Source organism: Gracilinanus agilis, chromosome 2 (assembly GCF_016433145.1).
Source record: "Gracilinanus agilis isolate LMUSP501 chromosome 2, AgileGrace, whole genome shotgun sequence".
NCBI classification, from domain to species: Eukaryota; Metazoa; Chordata; class Mammalia; order Didelphimorphia; family Didelphidae; genus Gracilinanus; species Gracilinanus agilis.
Window position 1 is genome coordinate 716,348,354 of NC_058131.1, and position 25,993 is coordinate 716,374,346.

Consider the following 25,993-nt stretch of genomic DNA (forward strand, 5'->3'; position numbering starts at 1 on the left):
GACTATCCTCTGGGGATAGCACGGGAGCATCGATGACCTCTGCACAGTCATAGCTCTTCTCCCACTGCATTTGAAGTTTTCTTGGCAGAAATATTGCACTGGTTTGCTATTTCCTTCTCCAGCTGATTTTACATTTGAGGAAACTGAGGCAAACAAGGTTAAGTGACTTGCCCAGGGTCATACAGCCAGTAATGTCTGAAAATAGATTTGAACTCAGGAAAATGAGTTTGCCTGACTCTCTCTATGCCATCCTACCCAGAAACAAAACAGGCTGTCTTCAGGGTCAGTAGTTGACAGATATGAATCCGTCATGCTCATCATGAATAAATGTTTCCTGTATACTGTAGGTATCTGTGCAGAACAGCTCAGATTTAGAAGTTCACTTGCCCTCTAGAGACTCATTTTGCGGTGAGCCAAATGATGCGTCTCCCTGCCTTGACTTGACTCGTTATAACAAATGGAGTTGTGATTTTTGCTGACGCATTCTAAATTGTAATAAAGTGGGTTTTCTTGGCACTGTATTCCTGTCTTGACGTCATCTTTACCTTTCATGGATCTTGTACTCTGAACACAGCATGTGCTTGTTCAATATTTGGTGAATGAAGAACAAATGAATGCATTTCAAGGGGCAGGCTACACAGAGTTTTGTTGGAGACCAAGGAGCGAGGTGCTTCAGAGATGTTAGTTTGGTGTTTTGGCTAGGTGCTTCTGGAGAGCTAGAATAAGTAGAAAAGAAAGATTGCTGGAGGTCCAGAAGAGTTGAGAGACATTACAGACATTAAGGATGGCACCTATCTAGCTGGCACGTCTTATCTACATTACGCCACATTCAAGTGCAAATCTCTATACAAAATGAGGGCTTCCTTCTGTCTCACAGCCAGTGATCTCCACAGAGGCTTCAGTAGACCCTTGGACTTATTTAGCCTCTAAAAGTATTTGTTATTGATGAAATGCAGAATTCCAGAACCCCAAGATAACAAAATTGGAAGGGAGTCCAAAGGCCACATAATCTAACTGGTATTTGACCTAGGTCTGTCTCTAGAACCTGCCAAGAAGACTATCTGACCTAGAACCCTGTCTAGAACCTGCCAGAAGAGTAGCTTCCACTTCTGGAGGAAATTCATTCTCTCTGGGGTCATTTTAAAAGAGTTTGTTCCTCAACATCAGGAGATTTAACTGAAGTGATAAGGCATAAGAGTCAATGTGGATAGTTCTATATAACCTGTTTTATTTTTTAATTTCAATAATAACAGCAATCATTTTCATATGGAAGAAAAAATCAGAAAGGAGGATAAAAGCCAAAGAACGTTTAATTAATATTTTTATGTATACACACACACACACACACACACACACACACACACACACACACACATATATATATATATATATATATATATATATATATATAATAACTTCAGGCATCTAACCCTAATTCCATTTTTAATCCTAACATTGTTTTCCGTGGCATCTTCACAACATTAAGAAAAAATAAGAGGCTCTCTATAAATGGGTGAATACCCCGTGACAAACAGATGGGAGTGCATAGAAAAGATCTGCACTTGACTAGAAGTCAAGGGATATGTTGTGCTCTGTATTGCTGGATGGAATATTCAAATCCACGAGATCTCAGAGCTCCTGGAGAATATAAGTACAGGGTTTATTGTTTGTTTGTTTGTTTGTTTTTGGTTATTTGTTTGATTGCTTTTGTTTCCCAAGTCATCGATTTAGAACTGCAAGGGAGCTTAGAAATCATCTTGTTCTACCTCCTCATTTTACAGAACTGGTGACACTAAGTCTAGAATTTTAAAACACACACAAATAAATGGAAAGTCTTTATTTCTTTTCAAAAAGTTCCTAAATTGTTGCAGGATGGGATTGAAGTGTTGAGAAGAATGGTGTTAAATGTGCTAAAAAATCAAGGATTTTATATTGGAAAAGAACGTGGATCAATGAATGACTCTCTGACTCGGAAACAGAGAGAAAAGCCCCCCGGTAATGGATTACTAAAATAGCAGCGTCCCTCACTAAACATATTTCTAGCTATCAACTTAAATATTGGGCCCTTTAAAGTTACCTCTTGGCTTGTTATGTGGATAAAAAATGTGTTTATTCTTCAAGAAAGACAAGCCCCTCTGAGTGGACTGAGTTGGAGTGCTATTTGGACGATTTTTCCCCTTTATTTACTCATTTTAAAATCAGTGCAGACACTTATCAAAGTCATAATTAAGTCACAAGAAAGAGATCCTCCTCTGAGGAGACTCAGGCTGAATAGCGTTTCTTTTTCTCAGGGAGGACTTCTTTGCTCTAGAAGAGCATGATTAGTTAGCATCACGTCCTTCCTTCATCCCCGTGGAATGGCGAAGCAGAAGGGCTGCCTTACGTAACATGGTACCTTGCTTGTATATTTCAGAGAAAGAGCCTTCCATTGACAGCCCTAATGGCTCCCATCTGTTTGCGCTGGATGAAGCCCCCCAGTGCTCCTTTAATTGGCCATCAATTAAATCCTGTACAGCAGGCCTTTGACAGGACAACTTGGTGCAGTTACAGAGAAAAAATAATATCTGATCCCAGTGATTGCCGAGTACTGTTTTAGAAGGAGGGAAAGAAACTTCAGGAGCCCAAACCCACCCATTCTCTTAGGGGTTCTCATCTGTATTTCTTCCTTATGACCAAGATCATTCAGATGTGAGAGGCTTTCTAAGGTTTCACAGGGAATAAAAGTGACAGGATTTAAAACCAGGCACTCTAAAAACAAATCTAACATGTCTTTGACCACACATACTGCCTTCACCTCTTCTAGATTTACAGAGTTTTTCACCCATTTAGTAAGAGGCAGTAGTAGAATGAAAAGAATCATGAATGTGGAATCAGAAGACCTTGGTTCAAAGCCTACCTTTATCCCATTGGACTTGAGTGATCTTGGGCAAGTCATTGAATATCTTTAGGCTTTGATTTCTTTAACATCGAAACAAGATGGAGGTTGGCTTGGAGGTCCCTTCCAGTTCTAAATCTATGCCCCTATGACTCCACTATCAGTCTTCTGACACTAAATTCAGAGTTCCTTGCTGCTGGGACAGATGAAAGGATAAATTGAGTAGATCATTTGTAAGAAGCTAGTTAATGAAGAGTATGACGGGGAGCCTCTGGAGTGCTTTTCACAGTGCCGGGCATGCAGTAGGCATTTAATAAATGCTTATTAAGGGACCAGCTAGGTAGCTCAGTGGATTGAGCCAGGCTTAGAGACAGGAGGTCTTGGGTTCAAATCTGGCCTCAGATACTGGACAAGTCACTTAACCCTTATTTCTCATACCACTCTTCTTCTTCTTGGAACCAATATACAGTATTGATTCTAAGATGGAAGGTTAAGGGTTTATAAAGCTTTTTTGATTGATTAACCAGCTCCTGAGACATCCCACTGCACTTCTGACTAATAGTCAGGAAATTTTTCTGTACATCGAGCCTAAATGGATCTCTTTATGTTTTGCCATCTCTCCTGCCTTGTCCCCCACTTTAGGGGCAAGAAGACCAAGTCTAGTTCCCCATCCACATCGTAGGCCTTCAAATATTTGAAGAGAACCCTCCTGCTCCTCCCAAGGCTTCTCATTCCCAGGTTAACAAGGCCATTTTCTTCAATCACTTCATATGGTTTCAAGGGCTTTCAAAGAATGAGAATTTCAAGTCCAATAATAGCAGAAAATAGAATCACGGCCATATAGATGGAACAGTATTTTTCATCAAGTGAACTTTTAAATGGTCCTGAAATCCATCGCTCTTTTGATCTGGTCATATCTCTAAAATGTTCCTTTTGGGGTCATGCAATCATCCTCCCAATATATACTGTGCTGGGAATGTTTCATGGACAACAGGGAGATTGGATTGGACTTTTAGCTTCTAGTTTCTCCTCTTAATAATATCCTCTGCTCAGGTGAAACAGAAATCTCCCCAAAGTCTATATCTAATCATGTAGCTGTTCAAAACAGTTCAGTCACTCTTTATGGGATTCTGGGTGAAACGCAAATTCATCCATTTGACTTTTTAGAACCTTTAATGTACGGCTCAAGCCCCTTCCTCGTTCTCCATTCCAGCCACAACTGGCTATTCTCTGAACTTGGCACTGCGTCCTTTCTCATCTCCGTGCCTTTGCCGAGGCTGTACCCTATACCTGGAAGTCTTTCTGACTCCTCTTAGAATTTCCAGCTTCCTGAAGGTCATCCCCATGGGAAGCCTTTTTTTTTTTTCTTTTTTTCTGATCTCCGCAATGGCTAGTGCTTATTCCCTCCTCTTTGAATTATTAGCTGGCTCTGCTATAAGACGTTTCCCCCCAGCAGAATATAAACTCCTTGGGAGAGGGGGTGGGGACTATATATTTTTTCATTTTGTCTTTGTAGACTCAGTGACCAGCCCAAGCCCTTCCTTATACATAGGAGGTGCTTGTTGAATTGAAGCTATCCCTACAGGCAAAGGGAGAATCTAATGCAGTGATTCATTATTAAATTATTTTTGTAAAAGGGAAAAGAGCATCCACAGCAGGATATAGCTGATATCTGAACATGGAATGATATTGTTTCTGCTGACAACATTCCCAGAACACAAGTAAGAAGAAGGAAAGGATAGACTTACTCTCTGTCGATCACCAGACAGGTCACTGCTTCTGCGGCAATGACATTGGCGGTTCTCACGTCTTCCCTGAAAATTAAACAGAAATGGACTTTAGTGAAGCAGAGCATTTTGGTGAACTATATCCAAAAAACATTTTTCTTAAGTAAAATATCTGGATTGAGCCCACGATTGAGTAGAAATTTGAATAAATTTTCAGTCTGGAATAGGAAGAAAATTGGTCTTAGAATCAGGAAGACCTGAATTCAAGTCCCTCCTCTGAAAAATGCCGGCTATTTTGACCACAGACAAGTTACTTAATTCATTAGAGTCTCAGATAAATGTCTATAAGCAGAAATTGTAGAATAGGTGCTCATCTACTTTGGAAGAAAGCTTTTCCCCAAGAGGGGAAATTGGCCTCCATGCCTGAAATCCCAGGTCTGGTTCAGAAGAAAACAATAACAAAGTCTCATTTTGTCTCATTTGTTCCAAGGAAAAGCTTCTTTCTGATGCCATGTTCTTAATTTCCCAAGTTCTCCAATCTCTATAAACAACTAAAATGCCACCCAATGACCAAAACTCAGTTATGAAATAGAAAACCTTCATTGATTCATCTAAATTTGCAAAATATCTCCTTTTATGATGACAAGAACATGAAGAGGAAGCATGGAGTGGTAGACAGTGTTGGACCTGGAACCCAAAGACAGTGTGGTAGAGTTGTAAGTTAACTTCATGGTGCCTCAGTTTCTTCTGCCTGTAAAATCAGGGGTTTAAGTGATCTCCTTCTAGCTCTAAATCTCTGATTCTCTGATCACTGAATAGACCATTCTCCTTCAGGAAGGGAATGTCTCTGTCTGGTACCCTACTTCCTAGAACCTCAGGAACAGAGCCCAGCTGGCCCTTGGTCAAGTGATGAATGGCTATCCCCATTCACCTGGGCCACTGTCTTTTGCTTTGGCATTTAAAAGGAAATAACAAGCATGATCTAAGCATTAGTTGTGCAGGGAGCTCTGTGCTGGGCAATGGGAGAATTGAGATAAATGGGCAAAGTTTAGATAAAATGATGTTCCAGTCCTCATGGAGCATTTGGGCTAGAGTAGAGATTCAAGAGCCTGAAGGGAGAAGAAATAAAAAAGAAAGAAAACAATGTAAAAAGTAGGAGAAAGGGGCGGCTTGGTAGCTCAGAGAGCCAGACCTAGAGATGGGAGGTCCTGGGTTCAAGTCTAGCCTCAGACACTTTCTAACTGTGTGACCCTGGACAAGTCTCTTAACCCCCATTGCCTAGCCCTCACCACTCTTCTGCCTTGAAGCCAATACAAAGTATTGATTCTAAGACAGAAGGTAAGGTCTTTTTTTTTAAATTAGGAGGAAAAAAAAGAGAGTGTAGATGGTCATTTGCTGGCTATTTGTATGGTGGCATGGGCGTTCCTTGTACATACGGATTGGAATGGATGGCATATGAAGTTCCTTCCAACTCTTGATGCTGGTGAAGCTCTGAGTCTATATTTTAGTCGAAGTTAATTGAGGACACAAGTCCTAATAGTAAGGAGTAATATAGTGGGGTGGGGGCTCGAAGGTGTTAGCATCACTGAAGAATGGAGGAATACATCAACTGAAACTGGGCTTACAATTTCTGTTTTTAGGGCACATGAGCTGTTACAAATAAATACTAGTTTTTTTTTTTAAAAAAAAAACTCTTACCTTTTGTCTTAGAATCCATACTGTGTATTGGTTCCAAGGCAGAAGAGTGGTCAGGGCTAGGCAGTGGGGGTTAAGTGACTTGCCCAGGGTCACACAGTTAGGTAGTGCCTGAGGTCAGATTTGAACCCAGGACCTTCCATCTCTGGGCCTGGATATCAATCCACTGAGCCACCTAGCTGCCCCCAAATAAATAATACTTTTTAAAAGAACTTATTTCTTTCAACTTATATTAAAATCATTTTGCTTGGGTGATCTTTTCTTAATTCTTACAAATCAGCTTTTAAATATCTTTTTAGGTACTGTCAAAGATAAATCTGGCAACAATTTGCATATTATATTTGCAAGAAGCCTCAGAATTTGAGTGTCTTCACTCTATGTTATAATATATGTTCATACTGCAGACATCACTGTGGAATACTATTTTCTTTAAGTAGAAATAATCTTCTAATTAATTCAGTTAATAATAATAATCTCCCTAAGAATACTGTAATTACATTAAAGTGTCAGGTTCACAGATCATTTTCTAGTTTCATTAAAAATTACTTCTGAGATCGATTATCCAAGATTTGCATTTATTTCCCAGTAGGAAGCGTAACCATCAGAGATTTCTGAAATCTAGATCTCACCACTGGATGGCTTTATTGAACATCCAAAGCAGTTCTCTTCTGTTGTAGCTGAGGATATTTAGGCCCAGAGAAGGGAGTTGCCTTGCTCAGAATCAGACACTTTAACAATGGCAGAATTGCTCATTTATTCCTTACAGCCACCCTGGGAGGTAAGTGTTCTGGCAATTTCCATTTTGCAATTGAGAATATTGAAGAAGGCTACCATTAAGTGACTTCCCCAAGGTCACCCAGCTGGTGAGTGTCTGAACCCGGACTTGAATTTAAGTCTTCCCATCTCCAGGTCCCCTACTCTGTCCATTGTCTCAACAGCTGGGTTGGTCAGTGGATCAAGAACTAGGCTTCGAGGGCACCTTGGAGGCCACTGAGTCCAAAGCACTCGTTTTACAGATGGGGAAACTGAGGCACGCAGCATCTCTACAACCTGTCCAAGGTCACAGCTAATAAGCATCTGAGAACACACAGGTTGCCCTGATTCCAAGTCCAACACGCCACCTCATGACCAAAGTCAAGAAAGCTTAGGTTTGGCAGCTACTAGCTGCCCGATTATGGGTAAGCTCCATCCCTCTGGAGTCTTGATAGCCTCCTCTGTAAAATGGGACTCATTATACCAAATCATGGGGCTGGGGCAAGGATCAAATGAGGCACTGAATGTGCAGCACTTGACAACTAGCAGGCACATGGAAATGACAGTTAATAGGATCCAAGTTTAATATCAGGAAGCCCTTCCTCATAATTAGAGATGCCCCAAAGAAGAATGGAGTGTCTGAAGAGGGAGAAGGAAGGCCCTCATGGGACACCTCCAATGAGGGATGACTTCTCAGTTCTCCATTTAGCCCATTTCCCTTTGTCCTGCTTCCACTGTGTGGGGCCAGGAAGAACAAGGCTAATCCCTGCTCCATGTGGTCACCCTGGAAATAGTCGAAAACAGCTGTTGCACCCGTAAGTCAATAAACACATTAATAAGCGCCAAGCACTATATTTTTCTTTTTTAAAATAGACCTTGTTCACAAGGGGCCCACAGTGCAACAGAGGAGGACACCTGCCACCAAATTTATGTAAACAAGAAATATCTAGGATAAATCAGAGATGATCCACAGAAGGATTAGAATTAAGGGCGATTGGGAGAAGCTTCTCATTATCTTTTGTTTTCCAAGCTAAAACTACCCATTGGCTCTCATCTCTTCCTATCTATTGGTTCCTTCTTTGTTATTTAAAAAAAAATCAAACCAAAGCTCTTTCGATTCTATCCTCCCTGCTAGTCATCATCTTATTTCTCTTTTCCTCTGCCTTGCATAAGTTCCTAAAAAAGGCAACCTCTATCTTCTCTCTTGTTTCTGTTCAGTCATGTCCAACTCTTCATGCCTCCACTTGGAGTTTTCTTGGCAAAGATACTGGAGTGGTTGGCCATTTCTTTCTCTACCTCAATTTACAAATGAGGAAACTGAGGCAAATAAGGTAAAGTGACTTGTCCAGGGTCACATAGTGTTTGAAGCTGAATTTAAACTTGGGTTCTCTAGGTCTAAAGCTCTAATCACTAGGTCACTTGGTTGCCCCCCTACTCCTTCTCAGTCCCTTCTAAATCCTCTGAATTTAGGCTTTTCTGACTCCATTGTTTAACTCAAACTGCTTTCTCCAAAATGGCCAATGATTAAGTCCTGACCAAATCTAATGTCCTCCTCCCACTCTTCATCTTTCTTGAATTCTTTCTGGTATTAGACACCACTGACCACCTTTTCCCACTGGATACTCTTCTTTCTGGCTTTCTCCTGGTTTTCTTTCTACTTGTTGGACCACTCCTCAGTCGCCTTTGCTGAATCACCTCCCATGATTCCCTGCAAGTGTACCCCCAGGGTTTTGTCCTGACCATTCTTCCCTTTTTCTCTATCCTCTCTCACATGGTGTCCTCATCAACTTCCAGGGTTCAATTAGCATCATTATTCAGATGACTTCCAGAACAGCCTGTAGAGATCTAACTTCACTCCTGAGCTCTCTTCCCACATTGCCAACTGCCAAGTTCGGCTGGGAAGCAACTCAAACTCAACCTGTGCAGAACAGAACTTGTTGTCTTTCCCCAAACACAGCCATCCTATCCTGTGGAAGCATCCTCTTCCACTGTCACAGGTTTAAACCCTGGGGTTATCCTCAATATCCCATGCTCCCTCGCCCAACATAGCCAATCAATCACCAAATCTCATTCCCACCTAGGGCCCATTCTTCATAGATCTCTAGTCTCCTGCAGGCCATCACCATTTCTTTCCATCATCACAACTCCCCTCCAATTGGTCCCCATGTCTCGGGTCTCTCCTCTTTCCAAACTGTTCTCCACACACTCATATTTTTAAACTCTTACCTTCTGCCTTGGTAAGAAGAAGGAAGGGCATGCAAGGGCTAGGCAAGTAATTTGAAGGGACTTGCCCAGGGTCACCCAGTGAGAAAGTATTAATGATCAGATTTAAAGCCAGGTCCTCCCAGCTCCAGCTCTATCCATTGTGCTGTCTGCCTGCCCCCAGTGCTTCTTAAAAGTGAAATTCTCTCTCTCTCACACACACACACACACACACACACACACACACACACACACACACACACAGAGCCAGCTGACAACCACAAGGATTAAATATAAAATGCCTTATTTAGCATTTAAGGCTCTTCATAACCCCTTCCTGCTTTTCCAGTCTTACCCATTTTCCCATAAACTCTACAGGTTGTCACTTGCCGTTCCACACACATGACCAGCCATCTCCCATTTCTGTGCCTTAGAACTGGCTGTCCCCGCACACCACAAATGCTTTCCGTCTTCACCTCTGCCTCCCGACGTGTCTAACATTCTTCCAAATTCATCTCGAGCAGCAGCTTTTATTTTTCTCAGCTCCTCAGCCGCTTGTGCCTGCCTTCCCCCAACTCCCTTGTATTCATTTTCTCTGCATTCTACCATTTTCATAATTATTATTCTCTAGATTCATAATAACTCCTATTTGCAGAGTACTTTAGAGTTTGCAAAGTGCTTTAAAATGCATTTTCATTTGAGCCTTACATTCATACACATATTACATACAATTATTCAAATTTAATATCTATAAGCTCCCCAAACTACATGTTTTCATTTCCCAAACAATGGGGTTCCGGTTACATGAAAGAATGGTGTGTGCAGAAAATATACTTCTTGTTTATGTGGACATATTAGGACGTGTGTCCTTTCTGTGCATGGGAGCAAGAAGCCAATTCCTGAGAGTCGCTCTTTGATTTTATTTTTCCAGATTATGGTATTGGGTGATCAGAGGAAGTATTTACTTGAGATCCTGTAAAAGTAGTCTTGGTCAGGGGGCAGCTGGGTAGCTCAGTGGATGGAGAGCCAGACCTAGAGACGGGAGGTCCTGGGTTCAAATCTGGCCTCAGCCACTTCCCATCTGTGTGACCCTGGGCAAGTCACTTGACCCCCATTGCCCACCCTTACCGCTCTTCTGCCTTGGAGCCAATACACAGTATTGACTCCAAGATGGAAGGTGAGGGGTTAAAAAAAAAAGTAGTCTTGGTCACCATGGAAATTTATAACCTGAGAGGGCCACCAAAACCACCTGTTTTCCAGCACTACCTCCAGATGCCTGATGGCCAAACTCCTCAAGACCTCTTTGCACATCTGGATCGTACTTCACAGATTTCTCTTGCTGCCATCTTACACAATACAAGCTCTGTCCATCTTCTCTCTCCTAAGAGGAACACTGGCCCAATTATTGTCAGTAACTTGCCTTTCCCATTTCAGGAACGACCAGAGTCTGGGAGCATTAATAAATATCACTCTCATCAATCCATCATTAATTACCAATCGCACTAACAACGATCTGCCATCGTCTTTAATTTAGTAATAAAAGGCACTGGGAGGGTTAGCAGGTTAGAGATGCAGGTCACGAGGAAACAGAACACAGAGATATTTAGAAAGACATTTAGATGCTATTTTTCTGAGTACCGACTCTGAGTATTCCTTAAAGTTGTCGCTGGAGTCTTCATCGTCGCTATAGCCCACCGTGGCGTCGCTTTCCGAGTCTGAATAATCCATAGGCAGGTTCTGTCTTTGGTCGAACTCCCTTTTCCCTTCTGTGAAGAAGCCACACTTTATTCTCTGGCCCAATGGTAGGATGTAAGCCAGGTTAACATGACCTGCCTTGGGAGAGGCCACAGCTGCTCGGATCTCTCTGGGCCGGTCGGTATCTCTGAGAAATGGACACAGAGTCCACGCCGCTGAGACGCTCCTCTGAATTGGGTCCAGGTGAAGCGGCCATCGGGGCTCCGCACGCCCTCCGGGTGAGGGTCAGGAGCCATGTGCCGGCTGTCAGCAAGCCTCCTAGCACCTCCTCTGAGCCGGGGCTGGCACGGTCTGACCTCTCCAGTTACTCCGGAGACGAGACAACATGACAGGGGACAGAAGTGGACTCGAGACTCCCACAGCTGACAAATGGGAGCTCATTCAAGTCAGGGAACATCTCGGGGCCTCGGCTGCTTCATCCATAAAATGAATTCATTCAGAAGATACGAGTAATAATGAGAGACTTCTCAGAACAATCCCTGGGAAAGGGCAACAGTCCCTCAGAACACGTCCCTGGTCCCTCAAAGGGTCTCTGGATAGAGTTCAGGGGTCCATAAAAATGGATCTTTATTATCACGAAGCTCTTTTCCCTCAAAATGCTATAAATTTTATTTCATGCAACCATCATCCTGAAGAAAGTTCAATAGCATTGATGGGTCCATGAAGAAGGCAAAGAAAAGGTTAAATCCCCCAAGCTAGAGATAATGATTATTTGGTGAGAGTCTTCAAGATTATGCCAGGGTCTAGGTGAGCCTTGAGCCTCGGGGTGGGAGAGGCCCTAGGAAATGGGCTTTTAAAATGTTTTTACTTTTACTTTTTAATTTTTTACACTTTTTACTTCTTTAAATTTTTATTTAAATTTACTTTTTAAAATTTCATAGATCTCTGTACCCTCTATTTCTTGCCCATTCCTTGAAGTAATTGGTTTAAAATTGTGCCTTTGTACTCTTACTACTTGGCATCTTGTCTGACCCATAGTAGATGTTAAATAAATGCTTGTTAAATTTAATTAATTTAATAATTATTTATTAAGCATCTACCATATTCAAAACACCATGCAAGGTGCTAGGGGAAGATAACATTTAGATAATCCCTGGTTCCTGCTTTCATCAGGTTTATATACAATATTACTTGACAGTGCATTAGGAAGCTATGAAACAAAGTGCTTTGAATGATCTCTTCAAGGTTTATCTTCCCTGATTAGGGGATCAGGGAAGAAGATGGTCATTTGACTCTTTACTGGAATAAAGACTGACTTATATAATTGAGAAAAAAGTATAGTAGTATATAGTATACTATATATGCATATATATAAGTATATAGTAGAGAAAAATAATTGCATATGGACAGAATGAGCCAATATAATAAAAATGATGATGCTACATAAATTAATTGATTCAAAACCACATCTATAAAAATACTGAAGGATTACTTTGTAGAACTAAAAAAATACTACCAAAATCTACATGGAGGTAAAAAAAAAATTCTCAAGGGAAATAATGAAAAAAAAAGTAGGAATGAAGAGTATTTATAGAAGCAGGTCTCAAACTATACTTTAAATGGAGGAAACTCAAAATAAGCAATATTTTCCTCCAAATAAAAATTGGTACAGATTTTAAGAAATCAGTAGCACAGATTTTGGCACACGAGATACAGAAGGAAATAAATGTGATACCCAATGTTCAATAAACTCCAGTCACTAGGTTAAGAACTTGGGTTTGGGAAAATTGGGAAAATTGGTCAACACAAAGGAAGAAGTTGACTTTAGATCAGCACCTAACATGTTATATCAAGGTAGGCTCCAAATGTGTATGTGACCTAAATTTTAAAAGTCACGTTGTAAATTCATTAGAGAAATATGGAGGGAAAATACCTATCAGATCTCCAGATAGAAGAAAAATTAATGATCAAACAAAAGATAAAAGAGTGTCACAGGAAATGAATCAGATTTTGATTACATAAAATTTTAAGAATGTTTTTTGCATAAAGAAATCCAATAAAATTATGATTAAAAGGGAATTGACAGGCAAGGAATCTTTGCAACAAATTTCCCTGCTAAATGTCTTATTTGAGTGAGGCTTGAAAAAGGATAGGTGGGAAGGGGCATTTTGCCAATCCAGATCATAAAAAGGGCTGGTCGCTAAAACTAGCAGCAAGAATGATAGAGGGCTGATCCCTCGCCATCCCCAGAAGGTTTGGAAGGCAAGGAAAATGTTGAACTGATACATAGAATGAGTGATGTTGCTTGTCTTTCTGGCAAAGATAAAGGCTGTGCATTCAACAACTAAAGATAGAAAGAAAGGGCATTCCTGACATAGGGATCACCATGGACAAAGGCCAGGTAGGTGTACATTCTAAAGTCTGTCTGTCTGTCTGTCTGTCTCTGTCTCTCTCTCAAATATATATTCATATATATGTGTATGTTTATGTATTGTATGCAGGTATGTAGATGGAAATTGGAATAAGGCTAATACTAGAATTAGGCCAAATAGAACCTAAACATTACTCAGTTGGCATTAGGGAGCATTGGAAGTGCTTGAGCAAAGGAAGGATGTCATCATATATGTGATGAGAGCAACGGGGGGAGGGAGAGAGAAGAGAAAAGGTTCAGGGATAGAGATAGAAAGAGAGAAAAAGGAAAGAAGGGAAGAGCGATAAAAAGGGGGATGGAGAAAGACAGAGATATAGATGGATAAAAACAGAAATAGATAAAGAGAGAATAATGAGGCAGAGCAAAATCATGGCTGAGACAGTGGGAAACAGACAAACACACAGAGACAGAAACAGAGATTCAAAGAAAAAATGAAATAACTGGCAACTGCATGAAAGATGATTTGAAGGAGAGCAAACAGAGGCTAAAAGTCCTATAGAAAAGCTCCTGAAGTAGATCAGGAGGCTCTTAACTCTCTCTCCCAACACTTTCTATTTCTTTTGCATATATTCTGCATATTCATTAAAATTTAATAAGAAATATTATTAATATATTGATAACTGTATATTAATTATGTAGAACATATGTGTGCATTTATGCAAATATTGCATCACCTAATAAATGTGCAGTTTTTGAGAGAAGGGGCTGCTTCATTTTTATCACTGGATTCCCAGCATCTAGCAAAGTAGCAGTAGTAGTGGTGGTGGTGGTGGTGGTAGGAACATAGTAGGTTTTTTATAAATACTTGTTGGTTGGCTGATGAGATCATGTACTAAGATAGTGTCTGTGGGAATAGAGAAATGATGATGAATGGAAATGATGTCCTAGGACAGAATCAAGTGAATTTGGTGGTAAAGGATAGGCAGTGAGGGTTAAGTGACTTGCCCAGGGTCATAGAGCTAGGATGTGTCTGTTCCAATCCAGATTTGAACCCAGGATCTCCCAGCTCTAGGCCTGGCTCTCAATCCACTGAGCCACCCAGCTGTCCCCTAAAGCAGCTCATTTTCAAACTAGTTCAGTAGTTTCACGTGGTCTCAAAGTGGAGTTGGGAGGAGAGGGGACAAGCAGGGTGCTGAAAGGAGAGCTCCGTGTCTTACCTAAACTGTGCCTCATCCCCTAGAGAACAGCCCAGAGTTCAACACACAATAGACACGGAATCAGTACTGTTTCTTAGAATCAATGAGTGAAAAAAATGGATGAATAAATGGAGGCAAAGCCTTTCTTCCTAAAAAGCAAAGGCAAACTCAGAAAAGAGAACGGAACTTTCAAGATCAATATGACATGGCAAGCTTCAAGGAAGCACTTAAAAGGAAATTACAGGAGTACATTGTCCTCATTTACAATGGCAGAGTATGTGACAAATTGGATGGTATTTCATTGCTAGAAACTGGAGTTGCAGAACATATTGGCATTTTAGAAGAAAATAACTCATAGATCTTTGCCATAACATTGGCATAATAGCTACCTGTAATAATTTAAAGTTTTAAAGGAAAAATGTGTATGTGAAATATGATTTAGAATTTTAATAGTTCTTAGGTGTTTTTTCTTAATCCATTACATTAGGCCTCTTGGAAAAAGGTTCAATAATTGTAGACTCTTGAGTTAGATTATTAAGAAAGCTAAGTGGTTCAGTGGATTGAGAACCAGACCTAGAGATGGGAGGTCCTGGGTTCAAATCTGGATTTAGATACTTCCTGGATATCTGACCCTTGCCAAGTCACTAGATCCCCATTGCCTAGTCCTTACTGCTCTACCTTGGAACCAATGCACAGTATTGATTTTAAGAGGGAAAGCAAGGGATTAAAAAAAAAGAACTCTGTTATTTTGGAGTAAGAAAGACTGTTGAAAACATTCATTTCTTTATGTGTTAATCTTCATGCCCATCCAAGAAGTTTAACATGATTATATTGCTGCTCATTTCTACAAACTCCCAAACTAAGACCCCAGCAATTGCAGGACAGTCTGGAGTTTGGGACATGCCATAGATTGAGGCAAGTGAGGCATGTTGCCATGGATAATATCATTCTAAATGAATGGGATGCTTCCTTGAGAAAATAGCAGTGAGTACATCAATGGAAAAGAAAGAGCTGTTCAGAAAATGGAACACAGTAGAGGAAAAGTAATTGAGCTTTCAGGGTTTTGTTGCAATCTTGGGGATCCCAGGATTGGGACCAAGGAGTAGGGTAGTGGGAAGGGAGGAGAGACTCTCACAATGGCAGGTTTATAACAATCTAGCTTTAATCTACCATGTTACTCTATCAGCAGGCTGTAGGCTACTGCTTACCAAGCTAGAAGCAGCCCCTAATTTATCTCTTTTACTATGGGAACTAAACTTAACATGTAATTGGAAGCTAACAGTCAACACACATAGTTTTGGCTAAAGCCTGGCCTCTGGAGCCAAGGAGGAGAATTCTCTCTGCTTTCCATTCTTTCTCAAGGTTACGGTGCTCTCTTTTCTGCATCTGTGTCCTCTTTGTGAACTTACAGGATGGGGGGGGGGAATTGGGGGGATTTAACCCATTGGTCCCCCACAGGGTTTGACTGGAGTGGTTGCCAGGAAGAATGGCATCAGTGAAGTTCCAAGGTTGCTTATTGAGCAAGAAGAGAAATCCCTAGACAGAGCTGGAGAGCTAGGAGAGGCCAGTCAAGGAGTCATGAAGAACAGAATCACAACTCACAAGACCAACCCAATTTTTGCCCTTTCCAAGAATAGTGAGGCATGCAGACTGTGAAGGTCCTAAAGAAAGATGGGTCCATCAAAAAGGAGAGCTATTGGATTTTCTAGCAAGGTAAGGAACTCTGTTTTCCTCTTTCAATTTAAATCTTCAAATTCTCAAAAAATATGAGGCTTTTTAGTTACCAACACCACTCAGGAAAGTAGGGTGCTCAGTGCCAGTGAGGTGGAGGATATGAGATTGAACCTCCCCAAGGAATTCTGAGACCTTTCCCTCATCGGGAGAGTTTTAACTTCAGCTTGGGACTATATCTACTTTCTTCTTGAATTGTTTAGCAATAGCTGCCAACTGTATTTTATTAGAATCTATTTATAATCACTTGCCTTCCTCAGACAACACTGAACCAAATTAATTTTCCATTCATTTTTAAATGAAGAATATTTAGCATTAAATTTACTTGGAAGAAAAAGAGTCACGGTTGGTATAATCAGAATCACCATTCTCCCAGATCACTGAGATAACTTTATCACCTTGCAAGATCTTACCAGCTTGCTGCTCTCCTGCATCACCATTCTCTGTCCCTTTGATTGAAGGATGGAGTCATGAACTCCAGACCTCCACTTAAGGAGAGAGCTCAGTTTAGCCATCCCCTCCCATCTCAGCTAAATGGGTCACTTGGAAACTTCTCAAGTTTTCTACCATGCCCCAGGGGCAAGAAACTCCTTCTCTTTTCCCCCTCTTTCCTCCCCTTTTCTGCTTCCTTTTGCATATTGTCCTCCTCATGCCCTCTTAGCAAGTTCCTTGAGGGAAGGGCCTGTCTTTCTTTTGGTGTTTGTACTCCCATTACTTAGCACAGTGCTGGCACAGAGTAGGTGCTTAATAAAGCTTGATTGATAGACCCCAGGTTATTTGGCAAATCCCTAGTGAAAAATCCTCATTACCACCCACAAAGACTATTATAATACCTTACCAGCGAGTCTCTCATCTCCATTCTTACCTTCCTCTAACCCATGTTATATGTCACTCTTGGATTAGTCTTCCTTGTGCCCAGATCAGGTCACATCTCTTGAACTCAAAACTATTCCATGGCTCTCTGTCAATCATCCATGGAAGAAAGTCAAACCCTTTATCAGAGAATCCAACGATTGGGATCTGGTAACAATGACCTTGCACTATTGTCTCTCATGTGTAAATGTGTGTGTGTGTGTGTGTGTGTTGCCAAATTGCTCTCTTCACAAGCTAATGTCCATACATCATGTTTTGCCACCTCCATCAGTCTCCTCTATACCCAACTTGGCAAGGACACTGTTCTGAGCTTGATTGGGAATGATTAAACTTTTTTTTTCTATTTTGATGGGATATTGGTATAGAAAACTCCAAAAGAGAAACTACCTCTAACAGAGCAGTGTGGGATGTTCTTTGCAATTTACAGTCTTAGGAAACTCTAGGGTAGAGAGGAGTTAAATGACTTGCCCAGGGTCACACAGCCTGAATGTGTTAGAGGCCTGATTGGAACCCAGGCCTTCCTAGCTTTCATGTTAGTTCTCGAACTACTATGCCATGCTGCTGCCTCTCAATGAATTTTGGAGACTCCATTTTCCCATCCCTTTACTGAGTTGAAACTGAAATACATTCACCTTAAAGTGTAAAATTAACATTCTAAGGCATGTTACAAAGCCATCTAATGGCCGTTAGATGGAACACAACTGAGATGGAAAGAAGCAAAAGCAATTTCAGAGACACGCCATATGGGCTCTGGAGACGCCAACTGGAATTCCCTTTGAGAGCAACTTCCTCTGAGCATCATTAATGATCAGCACAGTCCACCTGAGATGAATCACTGATACCTGCACAGAGAAACCCATTCCTTCCCAATTTTTATTCCAGGGCATTTATTCCTCTAAAAGACATGACATTTGGTAGTTTTCCTGATTCCTTTCCCTTATCTTCACTTTTAGCCATGACAGGAAAGCAGCTCTGTTTTCTACACAGTCCAAAAGAATTCACCAGATGAGTCTTCTTTGTAGGACATAAATGGCATTTACTCTGTCCATTGACTTCAATTATGAAACCACTTGGCCAAGCATTGCAAATGTAAGAATCTGGCCTCAGGGAGGATTGCCAAAAGAAGGCGGCTTTTTGAGTTCCTTCCTTTTCTGCCCTTATTTTATTGCTGTTTTAAAAGGGCAGATTTAAAGGTTGAGCTGCTACAGGATTTTTTTGGGCCTCCCAGGGTCTGTTTTTGAATGGCTAAGAATTATACTTTTGGGGGGTGTCTTTGGAATCTCATTCACTCTTTTCCTCTACAGGAAGCCTTAAGAAGCAGACTAGCTAGGAAACATTTGCTCTGTCTTGGGACTTAATTCCAACACCTACCATACATTTCAACAGATACTCTGGATCCTCTCCAAGATCTGATGAGCCTAGTCATCAGTTTTATTTTGTGACAGTTGAGTGTGATTTTGCAGAACCACAGAATTTCATAGTTGGAAGGAATGTCGGGGGTCATCTAGTTGATTCTAAATCAGAAAATGATCCCTTCAAAAATAAAAAGAAGGCAGAGGGGTAGAGTGGAAAGAATACTGAATTTGGAGTCACAGGACCTCACTCAAATCAGAGCTCTGCCATTCGTTATCTGAATGGCCTTGGGTGAATTGCTTCATAAATCTGTGCCTCAGTTACCTTGTCTGCAAAAGGCAAGGGTTGGAATATATGATTTCAGAAATTCCTTCTAGCTCTAGGTCCCTAATCCTCTGATTCTAAAAGATGAGAGGCAGTGAGGAACAGGGGAGAAAGTCTGGTCTCTGGAATCCAATGTTACTTGTATGACTGCGTCAATCATCTCATGTCTCTGAGAGGAAACTTCCTCCTCTGGAAAGGAGAGGGTTGAACAAGATGATCTCAAAGGTTGTTCCCTGTTTAAGAGGATAATGAGAAGAAAGGTAGCATGATTGAGGGACTTTGTAATCAGACGAACCACGTGTAAATCCTTCCAGTGGCATTAACTAGCTCTGTGACTTGGGGTGACTTACTGTATCTCCCTGGGTCTCATTTCCTCAACAGGAAAATGAGGAGGTTGGAGTACATGGCCATTTGGTTCTAAATCTATTATCCTCATATACTTTTTAAACTTGGGTTAGAGGACTTAGACCAAAGGACACTTCTATCTTCTCTCTGCTTATTCTTCTTGACTTCTCTACAGCCTTTGACTCTGATATCATTTTCTCCTCACTGAGATTTTTCTTTTCTCTATATTTTTGAGTCATCACTCTCTCCTGGTTATTCTCCTACCTCTACGATCACTCCTTCTCTGTCTCCTATGTAGGATACTTCTCCAGATCATGACCTATAACCACAAATGTCCTGCAGGGTTTTGTCCTGGGCCCTCTTCTCTTCTCCTTCTCTATTATTTCACTTGGTGATTTCATCAGCGTCCATGGATTTAATAGCATCTCGAAGCTGGCAATTCTCAAGTCTACCTTTCCTGCCCCATACTTTCTGTTGAAATGCAATCTTGCATCTTCAACTGCCTTTCAGACATCTTGAACTGAATGTCCAGTACACATCATAAACTCAACATGTCAAATTTGAATTAATTAACCCCCGCACCAAATCCTTTCCCACCCATGACTTCTCTATTATTGTGGAGGAAGCACTATCTCATCATTCCCCCATGCTCATGACCTGGGAGTCACCCTGGTTTCCTCACTATCTCTCACCACACTATATCTATTCTAACCTATTGTCGATAACTGTCGATTTTCACCTTGTAATATCTCTCAAATATCCCTTCTTTCCTCTGACACTGCCACCTCCCTGGTGCAGGTCCCCATCACATCACATCTGGACTATTCAATTGATTCTGATGGGTCTGCCTGCTCAAGTCTCTCCCCACTCCAATCCCTCTTCTCCATTCAGGTGTCACAGTAAATTTCCTAAAATGCAGATCCAAACCATGTCACCTCTTAGATTCCATAAATTCCAATAGCTCCCTATCACTGCCAGGACTAAATGCACAATGCTGAAGCTTTTTATTACCTCCAATCTGAGTCAATGGTCTGTTTGGCTTTCCAAGCCTTTTATTACCTCCAATCTCTCCAGTTTTCATACAACTTTGTCCCTTGCAATACTCTTTAATCCTGTGATATGGCTTTCTGGTTGTCCCACAAACAAGACATTCTATCTCTCAGCTCTGGGCATTTTCTCTGGCTGTCCTCATATCTGGAGTACTTTCCTAATTTTCACCTTCTGGTTTCCCTAGAATTCTTCAAGTCCAAAGTTCAATTCCACCTTCTACCAGAAGGCTTCTCCAATCTCTCTTATTTCCAGTTCCTTCTTTCTCTTCAATTATTTCCTCCTTATGCCAAAGATTGCTTTTCTGTACATATTTGTTTGTATGTTGTCTCCCCTGTTAGAATGTGAGCTCCTTGAGGGGAGGGCTTGTATTTTGCCTTATTTTTTTGTAACCGTAGCCCTTAGCACAATGCCTGATCCATGGTAGAAGATGAATAAATGCTTGATGATTGATTGACTCTTCCATTAAACTTTGGTGTCATTTAAATTCCTGGACTTCAGTGTCTTCATATGAAAGCCAGGGGTCTGAAACCTTTTCTTATCTAGGATCTTTTTGATCCAACCAATGCAAGAAGTAGAGTGTCCATCATTGACTTGGAGACTTCCAGTGAGACAAAATTCTCCACCTACTGAGGTACTCACTTCCTCACTGGGACAGATCATATTTTATGGAAAAAAATGAGACCAAAGGTTGATGACAATTGAGAGGAAGGCTCATTCTCCAAAGTTTGGGGTTGGAAGGGTCCTTAGAGGACATGTAGTTGAAATCCTTTTTTTAAAACATATGAAGAAACTAAGAAGTTTACTTCTTACCCAAGAACAAAGAGCAGAAAATTTGAAACCTGGACCTATGAGTCTGAATTGAGAATCAATCTCCTCGACTATGACAGAAGGGAATGAAATGGATAAAAAAGAATGCCTCAAACTCATGCCTTTCTTTTCCTCCTTCGAGATACTGAGCTGAAGGCACAATTTCTAAGCGCAATCATGTCTTAAAGGTAGAAGAAGGAGGAGGAATGATTTGGCAATCATTCTGTATGCCGGTATTTTGGGAAACTAGAACTAATATATCACTGAACTCAGCACTAAAGTAATTTGGTCAAAGTCAAACCTTTCAGAAGATTGTAGAAATGAACAGTGTGTTCCTTGCCTGAGAGGAAGATCAGCCAAGTGTTAGGAAATACGGGTGCTCTCTCTGGCTCCTTTTCTAATTCACTGTGGCGTCAAGGAAATGTCAACTTCCCTGTTTTAGGTTTTCATCCATGGAATGGGGATGGAAATTCCTGCCTCTTTTCTTTCAACATGGGAAATTTAGACTAATTAGATTTTTGAGTGCCACAGTAAGGGGAAGAGTAAGTTAAGTTCCAGTGAAGAGTTTTCAAAGCTTTGAAGGAACATCTTAAAAGTGAGATTCTCAAACCCTTTTCCAGGGGCCCTGGGGAGTGTGAAATAAGGTGTGTGTTAGTCCCAGGTGTCAGGCACCTCTATCCTCTAAATCTGTAATGGTCCTCCCTCCTCTGCCTCCCCAGCATCCCTGGCTTCCATAGAGCCCAGCTCAGGTACCACCAGCCATGTGGGAGGTACCCTTTTTTGGTCTTTACTCCAGTTTAATGCTCTCTTCCTCCAGGAATTGCTTTGCAACCTGCTTGCTGCCTTTACTCTCTAGTTACTTATTCATAGAAAGATTATGCTTCCTAGACTGGGTAATGCTAGTAGAATATAAGCTTCTTGAGAGAAGGGATGCTCATTGCTGTCTGTTTCCTCCATGTTTGTGGTGGCACTGGGCACAGAGCACAGTGCCTACTAAATGTTTGTTGTATCCAATTGAGTTATGGGCACATGGGCATGGCATGTCTAGTGGAGATACAAGGAGAAAGAAAAGGGGGAATCCATTGTGTGATCATCAGCTCACAGAGCTAGCCCAGAGGGATTATGGAGGCCATGGAGGCAAGTCCCCTTATTTTACACCTAAGGAAAGAGGCTTTTGGAAGGGAAGTGACTGATCCAAAGCCACACTGCTAGTAAGCATCAAAGTGGGATTCAAATCCACACCCTACATGGCTCTAGAGGCAGAGCTTCTTCCATTGTGCAACACTGTCTCCTACAGTGAAGTTGATTTTAAGGACTGAATAAAACCCAAGTGACACTTTAGGGTTCAGATATGATGCTCTTATGTCAGTGGGATTCTCAGGAGTATTTCTTGGAATAGGAACAACTCTGTGTGGCTCCTACCGGTCACTGACCCTTGGATGCTCTGTGTGTGAGTGTGAGCATGCCTATATGTGTGCTTTTACCCTCCTGGGGCCTCTCACAGGCTATGATTACAGCTAACATGGCCCATCTCCAGGAGGATTACATTTGCCCTGGTGGCTCTTGTATCCCCCGCTGACTTGCACTGAGCTTGGAGTCCACTAAAATCCTCAGATTTTTGTCTGACAAACTATGGTTTGGTCATGCCTTTGCCATGGTTCACTCGTGATATTGATTTAAAAACAAACAAAAATTTCACTTGGCTCCCTCTTCATATTCACCTTATTCAGTAAGGCTCAATTTTCACCCTTCTTTAGACTTGGACTGCCATTCAGGGTGTTCTTAGCCCATTGTATAAGCCTGCCATTTAGTCAGTTGTAAAAATGTAAGAGCCCAGGACCAAGCACAGACCCCGCCAGGGACCTCCACCGGAGACCTCCTTCCAAATGAGCACCAATCTCTGAGGTTTCAGCCATCATCCACCGAGTGACACATATTGAACAGCCCGCCATGTTGCATTTTCCCCTCACAAGAATACTGTTAGGAACTTGTCAGAGGGGCAGTGAGATGGCTCAGCAGAGTCAGGTCTAGAGACAGGAGATGCCAGGTTCAATCTCACCTTGGACCCTTTTTTGCTGTGGACCCCAGAAAAACCATCTACCATCTCTAGTTAACATCAGTCATGGCGTCCAAGGATTTATGCGCTCTGTCCTCAGTACCCTGCGATCTGCAGGGATGGAAGGCATTCTCACACAAGGAGCCCCCCTCACATCCTCTCTATTTTCCCCTGAGATCTTAAAGAATTTTCTGTCTTTCACCCATTACCTCCATTTATTTCCATATCTAAGACTCAAATGGACAGGCACATCCAGGTGTGTGCACATACAAGTGAGCATGTGTGTAATTCCACATAAGGACATATAGACTGCATGGTTACAGATTGCACCTCTTACATACTTAGGACTCGCACATGGAAGTAGATGTTCATGTAGGGACTGAATATATATAAATACTATACATAAATGAACATATCCGTACCCGCTTTATGGCAAAGTTGACATTATTTACCTCTCCTTATTAGGCTATAAATTCCCTGGAAAAAAACCAGAAGCCTCTGTCTATTGTCTTAAGTCCCCAGGGTACCTCGGGGAGAGCCGAGCTCCAAGGGGCCATCAATCATTCGTTGTGGATCATGTTGACAATATTTCCTATTACTAAAATGCCACATAAACCATGTCAGATTTTGACTTCCTGGCTGGAGAACCAGCCTATTTCTATATGTTGCCCAGTAGACAGATTAAATTAAGATGGCAATTTCCTACAATAGAGCTATGACTATACTGAATCTATGACTTTGTTTCCCACTGGTTATTTTGCTGATATACAATCACTCCTATTTATACAGATTCTTTTCCAGGTTTATAGAACAATTTATGCTTATTATTTCACATTATTCTTTCTATCATCCTGCCAGGTAACAACAGCAGGTAATAATTGTCTACATGTTATAGAGGATGAAAGAAACTCCAAGGACTTGCCCAAGGTCACACCATTTTTAGTTGCAAAAATGAGATTCCAATGGGTCTCTCTCCATTTTCAGCGTTCCTCCTCCTACCCCCTGGTTCTTCCTAAGGTGCAGATACATCCTTAGCTCAGAGACTTGGCTTTCTGTACATAGTAGACAGAGGATGAACTTGAAATCAGGGAGACACTGGTTCAAAACTCTTCTCTATCACTTGACTCTACGATCTCAGGCAAGTTAATTCTTTTTGCTGAGTTTTTTTCCCTGGTCTGTAAGAGGAAAGAGCAATCATCAACCCATAAGCATTTATTAAGTGCCTACTAAGTGTCAGGTCCATAATGATACTAATAATATTGACTCCTCAGGGTTCTTATAAGGACTAAATGAGACCAGCACTTTTGAAAACCTTGAAGATCTGTGTAAAAAGTCCATTAGAGTCATGCATAAAGTTACTATATGGCCAGAAGAACTTGGTTCATTTCTCTGGCTTCCTTCAGGGCTTCCCTCAAGTCACTTGGTTTGCAAGAATTTTCTCCTGTTCTTCCTAGATGTTAATTCCTTGCCCTATTAGAACTCATCAACCTATACATACATATCATTATTGCTGCTACTGTTGAGTTGTTTTAGTCATGTCTTTAGTTTTTAGTTGTGTCTTCTGTTGTAAGCCCATTTGGGGTTTTCTTGGCAGAGATACTTGAGTGGTTCACCATTTCCTTCTGTTTTACAGATGTATAAATGGAGATTTTCAACCTTAGACTGTATCCCCCTTAAGTCCTTTAGTATTTCCCATAATTCCCATTAATCTCTCCTACGCCTCCACATTTGTGTGATAGTGTTATTGTTGGCTGTAACTCCTCCCTCTTCCTCTTTTGCTCTTGGGAGCGAGCTGGTTAGTGCCTTTTTTAGCTAGTAAATTTTGTTAGTTTATTATTAATAAAACTTTATAAAAATGTAATATTTGGTTATTGAATATTAATTTTAAAATCCACACAGATGAGAAAATAGAGTCAAATGGGGCCGTGACTTGTCTAGGTTATGCAGCTAATAAGTGTCTGGGGCCAGATTTGGAATTGGATTTTCCTGACTGCAGACCTGAGATTCCATCCACTTCACCACCTAGCTGCTATATATCATGCTGCAATATATATATTTGTGTGTTGTATCCTCCACTAGAATGTGAGTTTCTCAAAGGCAAAGTCTGTGTTCCTGTCTTCCTGTGTATCCCCAGTACTCAGCACAATGTCTGGCTCGGATTTAGCCCATAATTATTGCTTTTTGTTTGATTGACAACTCATATATAACCTGTTGCTTGAGTCCTCTGAGTCCTAGACTAAGAGCTTTGGACCCCTCAAGGGCCATCAAATTACTACACGTCATCAGCAAAATCATATTCACCTCAAGTTATGCCTTGAATCATATTTAGCTCTAATGAACTCTTCAGTGTGACTCAAGAATCCCAAATAAGCAAACATATTGTGAAGATTCCCCTCACCTGTGCATTATTCTTTTTCAAAGGGACATAGATAGGTCTGTGACTAGTAGAATACAAATTTATTTCAAGTGTTAAGAAGTTCAGAGATTGTCAACATTTTCTTAATCAGTAGTTGCTAATGGCCCAAATACTTTAATGAATGGGTCTGAGAAATTGTTTGACATAAAGAGGACATAGATTCTCCTATTCATAGAGGCTGGGAGCCTCTGCCCTATTTAATCTCGTACTTTTTAGCTTTTAAGAACAAACATGAGTTATTAACCAAAACCATTCCCTGACTAACTTTATTTTTTAAAACATTTATTTTTTTAAACATTTATTTAAAAAAAAGATTTCCATATTAGTTTCTCTCTCTTTCTTTTGCCCCTTACTTACCTACTGAGAAGGCAAATGATATCCATTATACATGTGGAGTCATGCAAAACATTTCTATATTTGCTATGTTATTTAAAAAGTAAGAAAAATAAAGAAAATAAAAAACCATGCTTCAATTTGTACAGTTTATTAGCTCTCTCTCTCTAGAAATGAATAGCACCATAAGT

At 41.0% G+C, this 25,993-nt stretch overlaps 1 protein-coding gene across 1 annotated transcript in view; it reads right to left on the minus strand.

Moving 5' to 3' along the window:
• PRKG1 (protein kinase cGMP-dependent 1) overlaps window positions 1-25,993 on the minus strand; it is a 1,248,761-nt gene that overhangs the window by 149,370 nt on the left and 1,073,398 nt on the right. Inside the window, exon 12 of the mRNA XM_044660333.1 lies at window positions 4,624-4,689. Within this exon, the coding sequence (XP_044516268.1) occupies window positions 4,624-4,689 (66 nt within the window). The remainder of the gene's footprint in view (window positions 1-4,623; window positions 4,690-25,993) is intronic.